We start from the raw sequence: 20,859 nt of genomic DNA, 5'->3' as shown, positions 1-20,859 counted from the left end.
AAGATAATTGCAGATAACAGCTTTAAATATTAACTAGCATCCATATTTAATTATTTTTGCTGTAATTTAACAGAATTACCCCTTGGATATTCCATGTTTGTGGGTTTAAGAAAAAAAAAAATGCTTCAAAGATAGCCTTGAACGTTATTTAAAAAAAAAATTAACATAGAGCTGAAATGAATTAGTATGCCTTAGAGCTGTTGTCCGTTGTGCATACAGAGATGGCTACTACTACTTTGCTTTGTAAAGGAATTCACTTTTATTTGGAGGTCGGTGATACAGCAACATTGTGAAAAAGAATGGTTTTACCAAGACTTGACAATGAATGGGACTAGATTATAAATACAACTACCTAAATCAAGGATACATGTTTTTTTTGACTCGATGGTTTTGAAAAAGGCATCGTCCAATCAACTTTGACAAATCATGCCTTCTGCCCGGCTCCTACTTACCCCTCACACATGGCGTCCCTCCCACTCGCGGCATGTGTTGTTTGGTGTAGCAGTTACAGCCAGTACAGTTCTACACACACACACACACACACATGAAAGCCAACCTCAGCCTACGCTCCAAAAACCACTTCCCCATCTGATACTGTGAAGACACCCGGTTTCCAATTTAGACTGCTGGGGAGAGCTGCCATTAAGGACGCATCATAGGAAGTGAATGGGTTATTTTCAGCCCCATGACAGTCTGTTCTCATATTCCCAGTAGTGTAAAGGAAGTCGAAGTTTAGCGTGTGTCGACATGTTCCAATGCTACCACGCTGGTTACCACCATCCACAAATAGGAGCATCATCTTGTGTATTCATATACTGTAGGCTTTCCTGCATGAATCCAACAATACAGCTAACCGTTTAGTTCCGAAAAACTGTTAATTAATTTGCTGTTGATCAAGTTATCGGTCCATAAAAAACTAATTACATTTTTTTATGATTTTGTTTTTGTTTTAGTAAATCAGCATTTGAATGTTTTAGCTTTTCAAATGTGAGGGTTAACTGCTTTTTCTTTGTTCAAAGTAGCTCCGAGGACCTTTCGGTTTGTGCAAATTCTAGCGCCCCCCCCATGGACAAACGCCGTAGTGTTTTTACTATGCAAGCTGTAGTTCCTAGGTGAGCGTACGGACAAATGCATTAAGAAAAACTATATAAAAATAGCATTATTTGCACTGATGGTCTCGTTTGCTGTTACACGTAATTTATGATCATCAGAGGAAATATTAGACTGTTTCAGAAATATTTCAAAGTTACTCATATCGTTTCAAATGTTAAGACATTTAAAGATGGGGGCTCAGGGGCGCCCTTAGCTCAGTTGGTAGGGCATCCCCCCCCCCCCCCAGGCCTGGCCCAGCAGGAGACCTGGGTTCGATTCCCGTCCGCGGTCGTTCTCTGCATGTCACTCCCCTCTCTGCCCCATTTCACCTCTGTCTCTCTGCACTGTCAAATAAAGCATAAAAATGCCCAAAAAATATCTTAAAAAAAAAAAAAAAAAAAAAGATGGGGGCTCAGGCATTTAGACTATATTATAGTATTATTACTATATATATTAGACTAGAGTCTCTAATATATATGTCTCTAATAAGAGTGATGATAACGCAACGGGTTGTGATATATGAAAGATTTCTTTGGGGTTTTATACGCGTCCATCAAATAGAATGATTTGCAAATCTATGGCAATGCAATGTTAGATGTAATGAGTGACAAATGTTTCACCACCACAAGACTATTCTTGGCGTTTTAAGTGCATGTGGGCTGCGCAACTGAATGACGCAAATAGGTAACTTACTTAGAACTACCTCCCATGGGGCCGCATTTCTTTCACTCACAAATTGAGTGTGGATGGTTTGCTGACTGCCCTTTAAAAGTCACTTTAAATGTCAGAGTCACTCTCGCGCTATATAAGATAATACCACTTGATAAACAGCTCGACACTTCAAAATAACACATTGGGTTTTTTTTCTTATTGCGCCTCATCTCCCATGCAGAGAAGGCACCGAATCTTAATGAGGTGTTTTTGTCAGTCACTTCTCCCATCCAACTCTGAACACACCAGGCACTGTGCTGTTGATTAGACCCACGCTCAACCACAAGGAGCTTTGGCTATAAACCCGCGGATGGGAAATTACAGTGTAAATGCCCCCCATCCCCACCCCCCACACACACACACACACTTCTCCCAGTGATATGAAACGAAAATGGAAAAAAAAGGGCTAAGAATAGCTGGGCGCAACGAGCCATAGATCTGGATCCATAAAGACGGAGACATACGGCGAGAGATTGATGAGGCACCATTCACTGCCTTTTGTGCCAGTCGGTTGGTAGCACACAGCACTGTTTATATTATACAGTATTCCAGGGTTGTGTTGGGGGGGGTGAACGCAATTGCAGAAATACTCTGTCAAATGTACGGTGGCGAGGAGGAATATTACTTTAAAATTCCTGACCTGTGAAGCATCAGACACGGCAGTTATGAAAAGCTATTGTTCCTGGCAGTAAAGCTGGCGCAAAAATCCCCTTTAGAAATGATCACATGAATTATGTAGGTGAGGATGTGTGGACACGTGGCGAATTGATGATACAAAATGTGCCACTGAATATCGTGTTGTAAGCAAATAAGGTTAGTTTTGTGCGTGTGTGTGTGTGTGTGTGTGTGTGTGTGTGTGTGTGTGTGTGTGTGTGTGTTGATGTGCCTTTTGCGTAAGTGAAGGGGATACTTGTTGTTACCATGGCAATACATCCAACCCATGCTGCTGGGGGGTTGTCATGGAAACTGAAACAAAAACACAAGGCGTCCCTCTGCGTGTTCCTATGAATAGAATAAGTTGGAATAAGTCATTTCATTGATTTTGATGTCTTTGTTATTTCATGTACTGTGAACCTCAACCACTTACATCTTCAAAATGTCACTTGTAAAGTAAACCAACACGATTTCAATCCCCATCTCCATTGGCAGGTGCCTACCCTCGACTGTCCCTGAGCTTCAAGCTGAAGAGGAACATTGGCTACTTCATCCTGCAGACGTACATGCCATCCATCCTGATTACTATTCTCTCCTGGGTCTCTTTCTGGATCAACTACGATGCGTCGGCTGCCAGAGTGGCCCTAGGTAAGACACTGGGAATTCTGGGTAAGAAATAAATGAGGTCCCCCCCCTGTCTTTCATGGCCATCTAGTCCAATACATTTTCCTTAAAAGCTGCAGAGAGTTACTTCTGTCGCCCCCATGAGGAATTTCTGAGTTATTACAACAACACTGTCCGCGCATCTACATGAGGTAAGCCTTTGGTTGATCGCTCGTTGATTTTATGCCTTCTGCTGTAAGTCTGGGTTTTTTTTTGGCAGTTGAATCAACAACTGAACCATTTTTGGGGGTGCTTCTTGGGATTTTTCTGAGCTCCTGTGTCAGTATCGAGTGTAGGGGGCAGGGGGGACAACAGTTTGTAAACGCTGCCACGCTGAGAAGTACAGAGAGAGTTTTGAGGAGTTGTGGATACCCTCAATCACCTTTGTGTCAATGAAGGTAACATAAGTTAATTTTTGTTTAAAAGCTACGCAATATAGCTTTAAAGAATTTTATCGCTGACATGCTACAGCAAACATGTACACTTAGGGAGCGTTACAATAACCACACATTCTGCTATTTAGTATGTTAGAAAAAAGATTTAGGATTTCCCAATTCTTGTGGTCAGATTTAGTATGCTTAAAAAAACCCAGATGCCTACTAAATCTGGCCAAGATTTTTATGGGGTAATTTTTTTATGGTTGGATGAAGTACGTAAAGATTGTGTGATTTGCAATGCAGGGTTATTTTTGTCTTTTTTGCCTTTCCGTAGGGCAAAAGTGTAGATGCACAACCTTGACCTGGCCCCAAACCACGGTGATACCTTGTGCCTAGGTACTGAAGTTGTTGTGGACACTGAGAGGCACCCAGGAGCTATAATAACATCCCGTCTGTAATGAGCATAATGTGGCCTCTCATTGAAGAGTCCTTGTGGGGTGCATAGGCCCACTCATTCGGGGGCTCCAGAGGGTAGTAAACGAAGCAAAGATTGAAGCAGCAGAACGCCGCGGTTTGTATTCATTGTGATTCCTCACAGGAGGACAGCGGCAATCTTTTGTCTTTGTTGATCCAGGCTTTAGTTCTAGATGTAAGGAGGAATTTGTTCAGGCAAATTAATGTACATAATGTGAAGGTTGTTAATGGTTCTTCGAGGAACTTTCGGATTACCTCCCAGATGAACTGATTACATTTTTAGGCTATTAATTATCTAGACCAAAACACTTTATTCCTTTTTTTTTGTATGATAACTTACATTTGCATAATATGATGTTAATGTCAAACACACAAACTAAAATAAAAATAAATAAAAAATATATGGAGAACGGGGTAATCTGAGCCACTTTTTACATTTGCTCCCCTCTAAGCGAGCTAAAATGATTTATCACTCAAATTTACACATTTCCCATTAATTCAGGATGTTTCCTAGAAATGGGCATTAGCAGAATTTTTTCAAGACAAAGGGCAGTGAAAATATGATTGTTTTAAAAAAAAGTTGTCATGTGGCTCACTTTACCCCAGCTGTGGGGTAAACTGATCCACTTACTTTTTCCACTCTGAAACTACCATAACAACACATATTGTAACAGTAAGAATCCTGAAAGCTAGCCACACATTCCAGAACTAATGTCAGACTAGTAAAATAATGATGGGGTCAATTAAGCAAAGAAAATGTTCTAAACACAAAGTAACTCTGAACAAAATCAAATACAACATATTATAATTCAAAAGGTTTTAATAAGATTCAAATGAAAGATAGAACCAGTTAGATTAGAACACAGTCTGGGGGTCAGAACACAGGACCCTTACGGCCTCTGCACACATCCTACCTCTACTGCGCGTCTACCTCGCGTCTGCGTCTGACTTTTTGTCACTGACCGTGTAATCAACCTAGAGCGGGCACACATCCAACCTCAGACGCACTGCTGATGCGCGTCGGAGGCACGTCTGCAGCGACGCTCCCCTTTACCTCAGGAGGCTCGCCTATTTTTTTCTGAGAGCCGCGCATCTCTCTCGGGTCTCTCTGCTTTAACTGATAGAGAAATACTCTGCTGAGAGTCATATTGACTTCATACCGGCAGCTTTCGCTGTAGTTTCACCATTTCCTGGTGTGTCCCTTTCAAAATAAAACTTCCAACAAGCGAAAATGTGGCAAAAAAAAAAGTTTTTCTACGTGAATACATTTGCTTTGGCACAACAGTTGATTAAGTTGACAGCAAGAAAATTTACTTTTACATGCAAAATACCTATTTTGGTGAAAAAAACATGCTTACCACAGCACCATGAGGTCCTCTCTTTCAGGGCCATGGGGAAATGAGAGGGGCTTGAAAACATATATCTCACATGACCACAAATGTTTTCCGTTGCCTAGATACAGGGGGTGGCTCACATTACCCGATGCCTCAGATTCCCCCGTTCTCCCCTATATATATATATTTTTTTTTTTGGAGGGGGCCCCCCTGGCGGTTGGGGGCCCTAAGCAACCGCTTAGTTAGCTTATGCCTCGGGCCGGCTCTGGACCGGTGCTTGCCGACATGGAGGCCGCCATTATGCACTGCCATAATTCTACAGTAGCACAGAATGGACAAACTTAATGGCCATATGCATTTTTAAAGTGGGTGTCCTGGAGAAATGCAAATGTTGGAAGACGAATTAGAAAAAAAAAGCAGGGAGTGTTGCATTCTAGAACTTTGACCAATACATGCCACAACATGTTCAGATATTACACACTGCACCTGTAAGCCACCTAATGAAGGTACCATGTACAGTATGTTTTTTGGACATGTTACATTATTCAACAGTGGTCTCAAACTAATATTGAAGCAGAAATCCCTTCCCCTTGGACCTCCAAACACTATATAAGCTCGCCAACGGAATCGATTGGTGCTGTGATCTTTAGATCATCTTTGCATTGATAGATAATGGCACAGTAATGACCTTGACACACCATAATGGCTTTTGGGAAAAAGTGCGTCAATCCATTAATGGTTATCCACAGTATATAGCTGGTTAGAGACTGGAATCTGCACGTGTACATGTGCACACACTTTCTTTTTAGATCCACACTGCCTGCTCTGGTTGTTGTTTTTTCCCCTTCAATCAAGGCATGCACTGCAATATCCGGTCATTCCCGTATGAGTGTGCGTCTGCTTATGTGTGTGTGTGTGTGTGTGTGTGTGTGTGTGTGTGTGTGTGTGTGTGTGTGTGTGTGTGTGTGTGTGTGTGTGTGTGTGTGTGTGTGTGTGTGTGTGTGTGTGTGTGTGTGTGTGTGTGTGTGTGTGTGTGTGTGTGTGTGTGTGTGTGTGTGTGTGTGTGTGTGAGATGAGTGTGGGATATGTACGCGTGAAGTTGCAATATCCGGTGTGTGCTTTCTCACATGAGAGGCAACCGGGGGTCCATTCATTTCTCCCGGTGGATCATTACAAGCTTTGTGTGTGTGTGTGTGTGTGTGTGTGTGTGTGTGTGTGTGTGTGTGTGTGTGTGTGTGTGTGTGTGTGTGTGTGTGTCTGTGTGTCTGTGTGTGTGTGTGTGTGTGTGTGTGTGTGTGTGTGTGTGTTTGTGTATGCAAAACCTGCCAGTAAAAGCAGTGGTGTAATGATCGGGGAGAAATCAATTCAAGGAGGCAGGCAGCAGCGGTCGGAAGACAATTGAATTGTTTCAAAGGAGAATCTCATTTTCCTGAGCAATTCTGACGGATTGCTGAGTTACAAACGACCCCTGATTGCACAATCTAATCTAGTCGCATTCCTTTTTCCCATAGTTGTGCAGCTCCACTTGCTAATAACAATATTGTACGAGCAGCAGCCAAAGTGTGTGCCATTAGCTGTAATCTTTACGCGAGCACCTTTTAGTGTAATGGTAGACGCAGCATGGTAGAAGTTTGAGTTCATATGGGTGTTTTCCCCTCCACTGCAGACACCCTAATAAATGCCAAGTAGCTGAAATGTTCTGCATGCTAACTAGATTAGCTGACATCTCGTGCCGTCTGCAAAGTGATGAATGGAAGGGGTTCAATTATCGCTGCTTTGATTTACCGCCCCAATGTGCCTCTATTCTCCCGGGTTAACATTCATTGCTGTTTCCACCGCATTTGTATTGCATCCTACTACAACTACATGATACCTTCTCCTTTTTATAACACTGAGCTGTGTCGCTAATGGCCTTGCTAGCTTGTGATTAGCTGGGATTTGATTGCTGTGTGTGTGCCTTTGTTCAAGCCATTAAGGTGGGTAAAGGGAACTGTGTGTGTGTGTGTGTGTGTGTGTGTGTGTGTGTGTGTGTGTGTGTGTGTGTGTGTGTGCGTGTGTGCGTGTGCGCGTGTGCGTGTGTGTCTGTGTGTCTGTGTGTGTGACAGAGAGTGGAACAGAGTGATGAAAAAAAGGAGGGGAGGCCCATTGGCGCTTGGTGGTGGTGGTGGTGGCGGCCTGGCCCCCTTGATTAAATTGTCCGAACAGGGAGAAAGAGAGGCAGAGAAATGGAGGGATAGGGAGAGAGGGAGTGAAGGACAGAGAGTAATGGATGGCGTGGCCGAGAGAACACCTATAAAGAACAAGGCTGTCGTCGAGCAAAAAAAAAAAAAAAAAAAAAAAAAGAGATTGCAAACATCCAATAGGGGCAGACACGCTTGCAATTGCACTTGCACGCTCACACTGTACACATACATACACACACACACACACACACACACACACACACACACACACACACACACACACACACACATCACATGCCTTGTAATGTGCCAATAAATCACACTAAGGGCAAGATTGACCTTAGCTATCGCACTCCCTCCTCCCTGCCCCCCTAACTGTTCCTTGTCTCTTCACGGTTCTTTATGACACACACACACACGCACACACACACACACACACACACACACACACACACACACACACACAGACATATATATAATAGCTACAGTATGCCCGGTGTGTGTGTGTGTGTGTGTCTGTGTGTGTTAATACGAGTGGACCGGCTACTGATGGGCTCCATTTATTTCCAGCATGGCTAGATAAAGCAGCAGAGGTGTATATCTGACAAACATCCATAATGAGATAAGACAGTCAGTCTTTTCTGGTGCATAAATTGGAGTGAAAGCTGTAGCCTATTTATTTGCTGCAACTTATGCAAATGTGCGATCGGTGGCACTGAGAGATACATGGCAGAGCTGAGAAAACACACACACACACAACCACATGCAAACGCTGCAAGTCTCCCCGAAAAACCAGGGAAAGTGAGTTACAAAACGTGGCAGTTAGTAGTGCGCGTGTGTGTGATTTTGTTAAGTAGCAATGTCAGTCATCTGTTGGTCTATAAATGCGTCTGACTTAGTATCTCTCCCTCTCTCTCTCTCTCTCTCTCTCTCTCTCTCTCTTGCTATCAAACTCAAGCTGTGAAGGTGCCTTTACAGAGGAAATAGGGAATAACCACAGCCCTCTGTATAGCCCTCATGGTTAAGGTTACTTAAGTGCTGCGGGCTAGATACATGCAGCACACTATTCTAATGAGTTATTTCAGCTTGATGACCGAAGGGCAGTCGGGAGAGGTTTTTCAAAAGCAGACCTTTGCATTTCAATGAAGCAGAGGTTAGGCACTTACCTAGCAGTACACCAGTGTGTGTGTGTGTGTGTGTGTGTGTTCATGTATTCATACGGGAAATTGCTCAGTACCTTTTGTCACTTCAACAAGGCCATCGCAGGGCAACAGGAATATTTTTTTCACACTGCGGCAATCACTAGCAGAGGATAAAGCCACAGAATAAACATGGAATTTCGAAAAGGACCCCTAAGGTTCAGAACAGAACAAGCGTCAATGACAACAGACATGACATTGATAGACAAATACAGTAAACAAGGAGGTGGTGGGGTGGAGGTGGGTTGCAAAGCGTAGCAGAGGAAGCAGCACCAGTAGGCAGGCTAGAGCAGCTTAAATAAGGCGCCACTTGAGTGGATGGCCAATGGGACGCTAGAAGCGGAAACTGGCTGTCAGCTGACGTGCAGAGTTTGACAGTCGGCTTGACACCGTACCCTGCCTGAACTAACGCTACGCTCCATTATTACTAATGCGACTTTGATACTAAGACTAAAACTTCAGAATTCATAAGATTAAGTTATAGTGACTTTAACATAGTTCCTGCTAATACTATTAATGCAAATGCCAATATAACACTAAATGATAGTGATATTTGTCATACCAATGTTGAAAAACCTATGACAAATTCCCTTATCATCAATTAGCAATCGCCTTTTTGCATTGACCACTAATCAAAACTAAATATGGCTGCTTTGCGTTGCTAACACTGATATTTCCGTTTTAAAAAGGTGCTACGAGGAACTTTGAAATATTTCTGGAACCGTCAAATTTTTCCTCTGATCATACATTACAAGTAACAGCAAATGAGATCGCCAGTGCAAATAATGCCATTTTTATAATGTTATTCTTAATGCCTTTGTCATGGGTATACGCTCACCCAGGAACTACAGCTGGTGTAGTAAAAACACTACCGCTTTTGTCCAAAGGGGGTGCAAGTATTAACAATAACTGAAAGTTCCTCGAAGCACCTTTAACTAAAGGTTTTATGGTCTTCCTGGTTAAATCATAAAAGAAGAACTGCCGCTAACGGACATTGATAATGATTTAAAGGTTCTGTAAGCGGATTGTTCTTTTAGCTAACTTCCTGTCAGTGACTGCAGTTAGCAGTCCCCTCGCCCGTCCCTACGTCACCACATTAATGCACTGCGGTCTTCAAGCAGCGAGTTATCTAGCATCATCTCAGATCCATACATAAGTTTGATAAAACATGATAAAAACCATCAAAACAGACATTGGGAAGGATTTTTACCAGCCCCGCCATTGTAGGCGTGTATACATTCACCCATATGTTGCTCTGGCGTGCACCGGCAGTGAGACCATGGAGTGTATATATACTATATATGAGTGAGACGCGTGTCGGTCTGTGGCGTTCTCTCTTCTGATTGGATACAAATTTTGGGATCCTCCAATAAGTTTATTTGCCGATTACATGCAAAGCAGCTGACTGAGAGATCGGCTTTATGAAACGCGCACATTATGTAAGTGATCACTGTATGAATAAAGAGCGATTTAACACTTATAGTAACATAAATAAACCGCTTACTTCACCTATAATGATATTCTTTTTTTTTTTTCCTTTATCAAAAAGGGATCACCACTGTGCTGACCATGACCACCATTAACACGCACTTGAGGGAGACGCTGCCCAAGATCCCCTACGTGAAAGCCATCGACATGTATCTGATGGGCTGCTTCGTCATGGTTTTCCTGGCCCTGCTGGAGTACGCCTTCGTCAACTACATCTTCTTCGGACGGGGCCCTCAGATGCAGAAGAAGCTCGCCGAGAAGGCGGAGAAGGTCAACAACGAGAGGGCCGCCAAATATGACGCCGCAAGGGTGAGTTAGGGGATTTTTTTAGATGATTCAGGTCTTTTGACTGACTCTTGTGAATCATTTGATTCAAGGTTTAAATTAAAGGTGGAGTTAGTGATTGTGGGAAAATGTTTTGTTGTGATCCAAATCAGTGCATATATCCTCAAGATCTGCCATATGTATATGTAAGGCTGTGTATTAATAATAATAATAATAATAATAATAATGCATTTATTTTATATGGCGCCTTTCAGGGCACTCTAGGTCGCCTAACAAGCCTAAATAAATGTGTTTTAAGGTGGGATTTGAAGGTGAGAGGTGAGTCCATATTTCTTTGCAAGAATCTGGCAATACAATACGTATCCCGATACAGGGGTGACGATACGATGTATTGCGATCTATTGAGATCTACAAGCAATGCGATATTTTGCGATTTTTTTCAAAAATAGTCTATTTTTAGAAAAACTCTCATAGTTTCTACACACAATGCTATCTGCATTAACACATAGGTACTGTTATCAATACTGTATTGAAGATAGGTATCTCGATATTAACATGTCTCAATATTTTCCAACACCCCTAGTACTATTTGGGCGCCGAATAAAGAAAATCCAGTGTTAATACATAGCTTAGGCTCTGTAAAAGGGCCTTTCGCTCTTTGTTTACATTCCTTTTGTTTAAACACCAGTATACAGAGCCTAGGCTGCATTTTTACACTGGATTTTCTCCTCCATTGCACACACAGTACGGACAGGTAGGAGATTGTGAGGAGATTTTCACTGATTTTGACACAAAGTGATTTTGACGACAAGAAACGTGTTTAAATGAATTGTACTGCTGTACACCCAGGTGGACTGTAGAATTGTTCAGGTACTCCCCCCCCTCCCCCCCCCCCCCCCCCCCCCCACATAATATCTTCATCTCCTCAGGAGGCAGGTAGTAGGACCGCTTCCCTAAAACGGTCCAATCAGGTTAGAGGTCTTCGCCACTCACACTCGGTGAGTTGTTTTGTTTCAGTGAGACCTCTTCAACAGCCTCGCGTCAACTCCGCCATATTGCCATCATCACCTGACAAGGATGTCTTTTTTTTCTTTTACCTTTTTCTTTTTATGCAAGTATTTCTCCATCCATGGAATGAATCAAGCGACCGCAGACATCTTCATGACATTGTTGCCATGTTTTCAGGAATATTCATTTTGACTTGGACTCTTTCCATTGCAGTTTTTTTCTACGTTTGACATGGTGCTCCTCCTGCTCGATCTTGCATTGTGAAAACGGTCTTTCCGAGATGAACCGGTTTTCTCTCCTTTCAGCGGTCATCCTGAAATGCAGGCTGATGACTGTGTATCTATTCTCATTGAGTTCATCATTAAATGCCACATTTCTCACACACAGCTTTCACCGAGTGACGTTGCACACGTCAGGATGTGTTAGGAGCACTCTGCTGACTTTAAATGGGTCATTACAGAGGCATTAGCGACAGTACATTATAGCCTACTGCTATAATAGTTACATTTAGGAGGAGGTTATCATATGTTATAATAGCACGTCATACATCCTACCACACATAAGGGGAACATAATTATAACACTCATATAATACTGGTTGAGATGCCTCAGTTTGGACTAGCCCGGGTGAATTCAGGCCTATCTGTGTGCCTTGGTGTCTCTTTCCATTGCCTTTATGACATGCTTCCTATAGTTGTTAAGTAAGATACATTTTGACCTGTGCAAACACTGACATTAGAAAAAGGGGGACATTTCAATTTGAGACTTTCGCAGTATCTACATCTTGCATGAATAATTGTCCTTTGTTCATTACTGTTGATTTGTTTGGTGTCACACACGCATCATAGGCATGGAGTATATGATGTATCACCTATGTGGTTTAAGTGTTGATTATCTGGGCCTCATATTAGCTTTACTTGGGTAAAGAAAAAAATATATGCATGCTTAAAAACAGTGGGAGTTCCACAATGACTTCAAACAGGGGGGCTTTGGCCAAGGGACCCCTTATCCCCTGTGCCAGGCAGTACACTGATTTAGTTACTGTATATTTCCATGATCCCATCCACTTTTCATGGTCTTGAAAGGAATAGTTCAACATTTAAATGTTTTGCTTTTTGCCTTTGACGTCTGATGTAAAGCGCAAAAATATAGAGCGCAACATAACGCGGTAAATAAACAAGTCCCAACAAGCACAAAGGTGCGTTGAGTGATATTGTAAAGTGTATATTTTGACCCTCTCCCCTTCACTACCAGCGCTTGAGCTAAGCTAGCCTGGATGAGCAACCTCCATATCAAACATGCACGCATACTTATAGGAACGCTTTCTGTTGCTTTTTCTTGAGCCGCAGTATGAGGCAAAAAGCTTTAAAAATGTTTTAAATGTTGAACTACTCCTTTAAAACTGGCTCAAGTGGTGCAGTGGTTATACGTAGAGCGCAGCACCTATTTTTTTCCTTAATTTCTTCTGTCTAAATATCCAATTTCAGGCGGAAGCGCACGCCGGCCACGGGAACATCCTGCTGACCACGCTGGAGATCCACAACGAGGTGGGGAGCGGGGAGATTACCACCAGCCTGGCCGACATGAGGAACTCTCAGTCCATGGTGCAGCTGGACAGCACGGCCCAGTCCAACATCCAGTACCGCAAGCAGAGCGGGATGACGCGCTGCTCCAGCCGCCACTCGATGGACCGGCCCGCCGCCACTTCCACGCTCAGACGCAAACACACGCTCCGGAGACGCTCCTCGCAGCTCAAGATCAAAATCCCCGACTTGACCGACGTCAACGCCATCGACCGCTGGTCCCGGATCATCTTCCCCTCCGTTTTCTCCCTCTTCAACCTCATCTACTGGCTCTACTATGTCTGATCTCTTTTTTTCTTTTTTTTGCATTGTTTTTGTGTGTTGTTGTCGTTTGATTTTTTTATTTTTCGTTCCTCTATCATCCTTTTTTTCTGTTGCTTTTCTACATGATGGAATCTGTCGCGTTTCAAAGACTGCAACACTTACGAGACGACAAAAACAAAGAGGGAGAAAAGACTATATGCTGAGGTTTTGCAACAAGTTCTTTGTCAAAATTAGTTTTTATATATTTGCGGTGGTTTCAATTCTTACCAAGGTTATTTTTTGTTTTCTAAAAGTATGTACTGTAACTTGGGGACTTGTGACAGTCATTTCCCAACACACTTGCCCTCTAAAATGTGTAAATAGAGGGATACAAAGCCAGCAACTGAATAAATAAAAGAGTATTTGCAAAAAAAATAAAACAAAACAATAGCTAAGGATTTTTCTAATCAAAAAACACAATTTACGAAAACTTTATATACTTCACAGGTGGTCAGATAAGTGCAGGTATTCCTAAAAAATCCATTAAACAAACTAATGTATGTTTGACTGGTACCCTATGCACTATTAATGCATGTAATGATCAGCCATGGTGGAACAATACCGACCTTTCTTGCCTTGGGTTATCTTTCACAAGTTTTACAATAGAAAAGATTGACGAGCGTTTGTTTATAGCTTTGATAATATACAGTGTGCGTGCTATTAACCGGTCATGCACAATAATTAAAAAAGGTGAGGATTTCACCTAGCCTGGCTCCGCCCGCCTACCTGCTTTCGCTCAATTTTCATTTCCCTTTAGTCAGTCTGGGGCTGGGGTGTGTTCATGGAATTCTGCTCGTCCAGATTTTTGGTTATCCAATCAGCGAACAGAGCGAGTGGCTGAGAACGATGACATCTAAGTCGCGCTCCAGTTTCAGTTGAATGCTGCGTTCCTTTATACTCGGAACTCGGAAATTTCCGACTTGGTAGTTCTGAGTTCCGACCTGTCTGTGTGCCAGTGCATCTGCTCGGGAAAGTATGGACGCCTACAACCTTTCTCATCCAAATAACTAAACGTTAGGCTCTAGCAAGTTACTGTTGCCAGGTACCGGTATAGATCCATAGACTACAATATGTAGTGAAGTCGGAAATTTCCGAGTTCCCTGTACAACTGGAACGCACCGTCAGAAGCCGGCTCATGACATACTTCAACAGACACCCGCCTCCAAGCGAGTGAACGTTTGCCAATTACAGCACTTCCAGACCTTCTGTACAAATGAAATGAAGTACGATGGTCTGGTTGGACCAGGCTAGATTTCACCCTCTGTGAGAATGATTGTGACTCAGGTTCCGATTTTTATTTCAAAAATGCTATTTGGCATCTTTCTCTTGACAAAGCAAAGTTGTGGCTGAAATATCCTTTTTTTGTTGGTAACTTTACAAGGAAAACAAAAGCACAAATATGAAACAAACTGCCATTATTTCCACTGCAACAGCGCTTCAAGTTTTAATACGACAGAATTGCACTCAAATTGACCAAACTTTCTTGAAGAAAAAAACAAAACTTTTGGACTTAGATATAATAACAACTGCCAAGGGCCTTTTTGGGGCGACACGGTTACTTAACCCATGAAATATATTATGATATTTTTGTACTCTGTGTCTTTCAGGTATTCATTTGATATCCTAACCCGTCTTGTTGATTTTTTTTCACAAACCCAGTTGTGGTGATATACAGTGGAGGAATGGACCCCCTTATTTTGTACATAAGTACATGTGTGTATATACATAAATGTACATATATATATATATATATAAATATATACTGTGTGTACAACCCAGAATGAAAATGAGCAAATATGTTACGTTCCGTTGATTGTTAACTGGCTATTAACTAGTCAGACTATTTACAACAAAGGAATTCGTAAAACAAACTAGACAAGAATTGTAACAAGCACAAGCAAAGTGGTGAGCATTTGTGGCTGCATTTTGCCTCAATCAAACATTCCGTTCAAATTTAGACACCGCATACGCATGTTCACTGCATTTTAGAGTTACTGTATTACTACTTCCCCGCCATACAGCAGCAAGAAATGCCAATGGCTTCCATGACCAAGATATACTGACCGTTTCGACTAATAAGCACATATACTAGCACTGAATGTACCTGACCCATTCTTTCAGGGAGAGGATAATGAGCCATGGTCATCATTTCTCCATTAGAATGTATAACGCACCCTTTCTCTCCGTTGAGAGTGACTTTAAGAAACGGAGGCAATACAAGGGGGTGGTGTGTTTTCAGAGTGTGTGCATGTGCATGTGTGTGTGTGTGTGTGTGTCTGAGCAATGGGAAATATGGATAAAAGAGAGTGAAAGAGGCGTGGCCAGACAATTTGTTTTCCCTTTGCCACTTGCTCAACTATGGACCAATTTACAACTTCTACTAGTTTTGTGGAAAATAAATAGCTCTCCTGTTCAATTTTTCAGATAAACTGTATGCCATTCCATTTAAGGTCGCGAGGGGAATCGCGAATGTTGATGTACATTTTCAAAGCATTCTTTTGTTCAGTAATGGCTAAATGGCTTCAACACACACTGTTCGTGCATGTACAATACATGTAGGGAATATAAAAACCATGATAAAAACGCTACTTGATTACATTGGATTCTGTTGTGTTGGAGAAAAAGCTCGCTCAATGACAATGTCAGAGTTTGGGATCCATTTTAACTTTGAAGTTAAACATATTGTAAAGTTTTATTTGTACAGATCTGATTGATAAAGGACCAAGAACTGAATGTATTGTACTTGGGATTGTTGCTGCACAAATGCAAATTTTCTGGCCTCAACCCTGATTAATTAGGGCTCTCGTTTCAACTTCGGTTTAAAAACTAACTTTCGGCTCATGTGTCAAAACTTTTTATTACAATAACCAAACTCATTATAGTTCAGTTGAATAGTGAAAGAGGCGGTATAACTGTTACAAAGGCCAGCTACTCGTTTATCATGCATGCAACTACAATTCGTGAGTTGAGAGAAAAAATAAATAATATCTTGCAAACTCACTTATGAGAGCTGCCAATGAAAAAAAAATTAAAAAAATATTATAAAAAAAAGAGTCATCAAAGACTTCAGGTGTTGTATGGCCTTGGTCCCATAATGGAATGTGAAATGTTCTGTGCTGCCACAAAAATGTATTTAGGCGTAGATTTATACTGTGTATCTCTCTGTATGTTTCTCTTCCTTTTTCAATAGATAATCATGTTAAAACCATCAAATAAATTATATACATTGTACCTGTGTTTTTTTTTTTTTTTTTTTGGTATCGCAAGCATGAATGACATTTTGGTAAATATCTGCTTAAAGGTGCTGTAAGCAGAATGGTTCTTTTAGCTAACTTCCTTTCAGTTACTGCAGTTAGCAGTCCCCTCCCTCGTCCCTACGTCACCATATTAATGCACTGCGGTCTTCAAACAGCGAGTTATCTTGCACCATCTCAGATAAGTGTGATAAAACATGATAAAAAACATCAAAACAGACATTGGGAAGGATTTTTACCTGCTCCGCCATTGTAGGCGCATAAACATTCACCCATCTGTCCCTTTCTTTATATGTCCATGATCTATCCTCTGGCGTGCACTGGCAGTGAGACCATGAGTGAGACGGGTGTCGGTTTGTATTGATTTCGGGATCCGACAAAAAGTGTATTTGCCGATTACATGCAGAGCAGCTGACTGAGAGATCGGCTTTATGAAACGCGCACATTATGTAAGTGATCACTGTATAAATAAAGAGCGATTTAACACTTATAGTAACATAAATAAATCGCTTACTTCACCTTTAAATACAATGAACGGCCATCTCAAATATCCAATGAATCGTACAAAAAACATTTAAATAAACTTATTTTGAAATGGTTAAAGTTGCTTGCACATATTCTAAGACTTGTTGGAAATATCTCATTTTCAAATAGTTAGGCCCCTACTGTCACCACTTGGAACCCACTCGAGTTAGTAAGACTAAAGGTGCGAACACACTACATGCGTTACCCGCGTATGCTTTACGCGCGTAACGCAGCTAAAATGTTGCTTGATCATTTTGTGTCAAAAATGGTTCTATGCACGTAACGTGCCTAGTCTCCCTCCCGATATTGTATTTCCCCAAATCAACCATGGCTGCGATCAGACCCGACCCGACACAACAGCGTGCATGTCCGCACAAAAACAACAACAACAACACGGCCAACAACTGTGCCAAAAGACAAACTGAACAGCACAAATAGCCTAGCATTAAAACAGCATTGCATATTCACGGCAGCTACATAAGAAACACAGTTACAGCAGCATCGGTGCACGGTGGCACACCATAAAGGCAAGTAGCCAACATTACCCTACCTGGCTGTGACAGGGGACCGTGGCTGGCGTAGATCAACACCGGTGCTTCGCTGTACTTGTTTTGAAAGTCCCCCGGACAAAGCCGTCATGTTTGGGTTCATAATATGAGGCGCTAGCCGCCCGCACACAACCGGGTGAGTTAACTAATGCTATACGGCGCTAACTTGGTTTATCGGCTAAAGCACAGCAGCACATATTCACTGAATTAACCAGGAAGTCCATTCTCCTGGTTTACTTTGCCCACGTCTTCTATTCCCGAGCTGCTGTCCTACAGCTCCGGCCGCCTGCAATACATTTTCCTCCTCGGTGTTTCTCAGCCTCTGTGTACACTGTTCTCCGACCGAGCCAATGTATTTGACGTCGGGTCAACCCCAACGCTGATTGGCCAACGCGGCTAATCGTCACGCGTATGAGCTTAAAAAGTAAACATTTTTGAACTCTGCGCGAAACCGTGTAGGCGTGTTAGGTGTGTATATACGCGGCTAACGCGGCTAAAGTGTTGCTTTAGCACGAGTAAAGCCCCTATCTCACTGGGCTGCGACTGTTTGCGACCAGTTGGAGACACAAAATTGCGACAAAATGTGCCAATTTGCGACAATTTTCACTTGCAGTCTCACTGAGTTGGTTCCTCACGACACGTTTGCGAATGTCTTTGCCGGAAGGTCGCATTTATGTCTCACGAACGTCTGGCGAGTGTCGCACGAACGGAATGTCAGTCTCTTTTTTGTCTCAAATCAGTTGCAATTTAGTTTCATATGTCGCCAAACCCTCGCAAAGTTGTCTCACACTTCTCGCACTTTCTGACTCGCGGAGACTAAATTGAGAAGGGTTTGCGACGCGTGCGACACATCTGCGACGACTCTGAGACTATTTTGAGACTGATTTGTCGCACACTTTTTTTGAACATGTTCAAAATTCATGCGACAAGACTGCGGGGCTCTGCGACTCATGCGAGGAAATTGAGACCTCCGCGAACGTTTGGAGACAGTTTAGAGACTCGTTTGCGAATGCAGTCTCCAACTTGTCGCAAACAGTCGCAGCCCAGTGAGATAGGGGCTTAACGCATCTACGCGCCATGTAGGCGCGTAAACCAATGGTTCCCTATGGAAAAATTGCTATACGCGTCTGTACGCGTGTAACCTTAAAAATCTGCCTTTTTACCCTATTTTTTCCATAAAAAACATGAACATAGTTTGTGTGTTACCTTATGGAGATGGCAGTTATTAGCCTCGTTTGAGATGTCGCCGTCTTGCTAAGACCTGCGCAATTATGACGCTCGGCTTGCTGAGCGCACAGCATTTTTGCAGCATTTTTGTTGTGCGCTCAGCAAGACGCGCGTCATAGTTGCGCAGGTCTGAGCAAGACGGCTCCAAGTCGAACGAGGCTATTGTCATGACTCTCTCTAAAAAAAGGAAGGGCGGGCTCACAAAAGCGAAGAGAAAGAATAATCTGAGCGAGGGAGTACAACTAATTACTGCTTCCTTCAAAAAAGAGAAGGTAACGAAACCGCATAAGGACCCAGGGTGACATCCACGTCACACACACTTTGTGTAAAATTTTCCTCATACAGGTTTATACCATGGTTTATACTAGATTTTTACTAATTAAGTCCCTTAGTTTACTCAACATCCTGGTGTGGTTGTCATGTGACAGCCATGTGACTGTGTCAGGAAGTGACTTCCCAAAGATTGCAGTGTGACAGGTGCACACAACTGGAGAAATTAGCAAATTTCAAAAGCTTGTTTTTTGTTACTAAAGGTGAGTTAAAACCCATTTAGCACTTCTAATGCTTTAATAGGGTGTCCTGTATTACATTTAACCTAGTCTGACCATATTTCATAAACAAATTTATATAGAACAAGTTAGGAAAAATCGCTGTAACGTTTTTGTCACAATAACAAAAAAGGTAATAAGCTAATCAATACATTTTAGGTTTACATTTCATTTATTTTCAATTAATATATGTTCTTTTGCTAAATTCAATGTACATTTGAACACATTTAAACCAAAATTAATGACAACACATTCTTATATTATATTCCCAAAAAAAGTTTGGATAATATTTTGGATTTAAAAAAAAATCTAATTTAAAAATACATAATAATAATTGAGAAAACATCAGAAATGTGTTCTATGTGCTCCACTTAGTCTGTGTTCCATCTCTCATATTTTTCCTATAAGTATAAAATGGGTTAACGTTATTGTAGGCATGTGAAGAAAGTATATGTGGGCTTCATTCAAACTGTATATAAATAATTAAGATGACTTTGAAACTTGGTATGAACAGTTCTAAGTGACTATAATGCACTTTGCAGATTAATGTAAAGTATTAATATAGTGTATTTTCTTCTGGCTTCCTCTGCAACAGTACAAGGCTGACTTCTGCTACAGGGAAATCTCCCCCAAACTCCTTACAATGACCATCAGCTCCATAAGGTAACACAATAATAGTACCCCATACAACCCACTTCAAATATACTGAACTATCCCTTTAATCCTCATGTGTGCAGCTAGCTACTCTGTGCCGGTTGCAGACTTCCTGTTGTACTTGGCAACTCCCAAATGGTCGTGTATGAAGTGAACTTCTTGAATGTATGCCAGCGTGTTGATTCATAAGAGTACAGTTGTTACGGTGTGGCAGACAGGCAGGCAAGTAGGACCCAAACGCAAGACGTATCAAGAAAATTTTCGTTTATTTAGCTCCAAAAAATACAACAAAAAAGGCCAACAGGCAAAAATGCAAAAAAGCCCAGGAAACAAAAGTAAAGCAGGGAACAGAGGGAACACACAAGACAAGGACTCATCGACACTGACACGAAAAAGCCCTACTTTAATATGTTATAGCTAGAAGAACCAAACTTGAAATTCCATTTGACATAGTCGTACTGTATTTAAGAGCATTCTGTCGGCTTTAGAAAAAGGGCGGATAAAGTTGCATTAAAAAGCACGTATATAGCATTAATATTAGAACTCTTTGCCACTGAAAAAGTGCCAGATGAAATGCCTTTAGGAGCACAATCACCTCCCCTCCCATTCCCAGGTATAGAGGATAATAGATCCTACACACTATTTGTGCATAATGACTGAAGAAAACCGCTGAGCTTGGCTTTTCCAATCCCCTCCCTGCCTCTGCATGATATATATGAGTCCCTTGGAGGAACGCTTGATGGATTTTTA

The 20,859-nt window shown here is 41.9% G+C and overlaps 1 protein-coding gene across 1 annotated transcript in view; it reads left to right on the top strand.

Annotated features, from left to right (window-relative positions):
* The window catches only part of LOC307269991 (gamma-aminobutyric acid receptor subunit beta-3-like), a gene marked incomplete at both ends in the record, with an annotated part of 58,766 nt that extends 45,431 nt beyond the window's left edge, over nt 1-13,335 (top strand). The window contains 4 exons of the mRNA XM_080053113.1: nt 2,953-3,105; nt 10,237-10,484; nt 11,390-11,458; nt 12,955-13,335. Of these exons, the coding sequence (XP_079909239.1) occupies nt 2,953-3,105; nt 10,237-10,484; nt 11,390-11,458; nt 12,955-13,335 (851 nt within the window). The remainder of the gene's footprint in view (nt 1-2,952; nt 3,106-10,236; nt 10,485-11,389; nt 11,459-12,954) is intronic.
* Nucleotides 13,336-20,859: the final 7,524 nt, after the last annotated feature.

This window comes from Ammodytes marinus (assembly GCF_949987685.1).
Source record: "Ammodytes marinus genome assembly, chromosome: 24".
In the NCBI taxonomy this organism is placed as follows: Eukaryota; Metazoa; Chordata; class Actinopteri; order Uranoscopiformes; family Ammodytidae; genus Ammodytes; species Ammodytes marinus.
The sequence above is the reverse complement of the archived record's forward strand: the minus strand, read 5'-3'. Positions and strand labels throughout refer to the sequence as shown.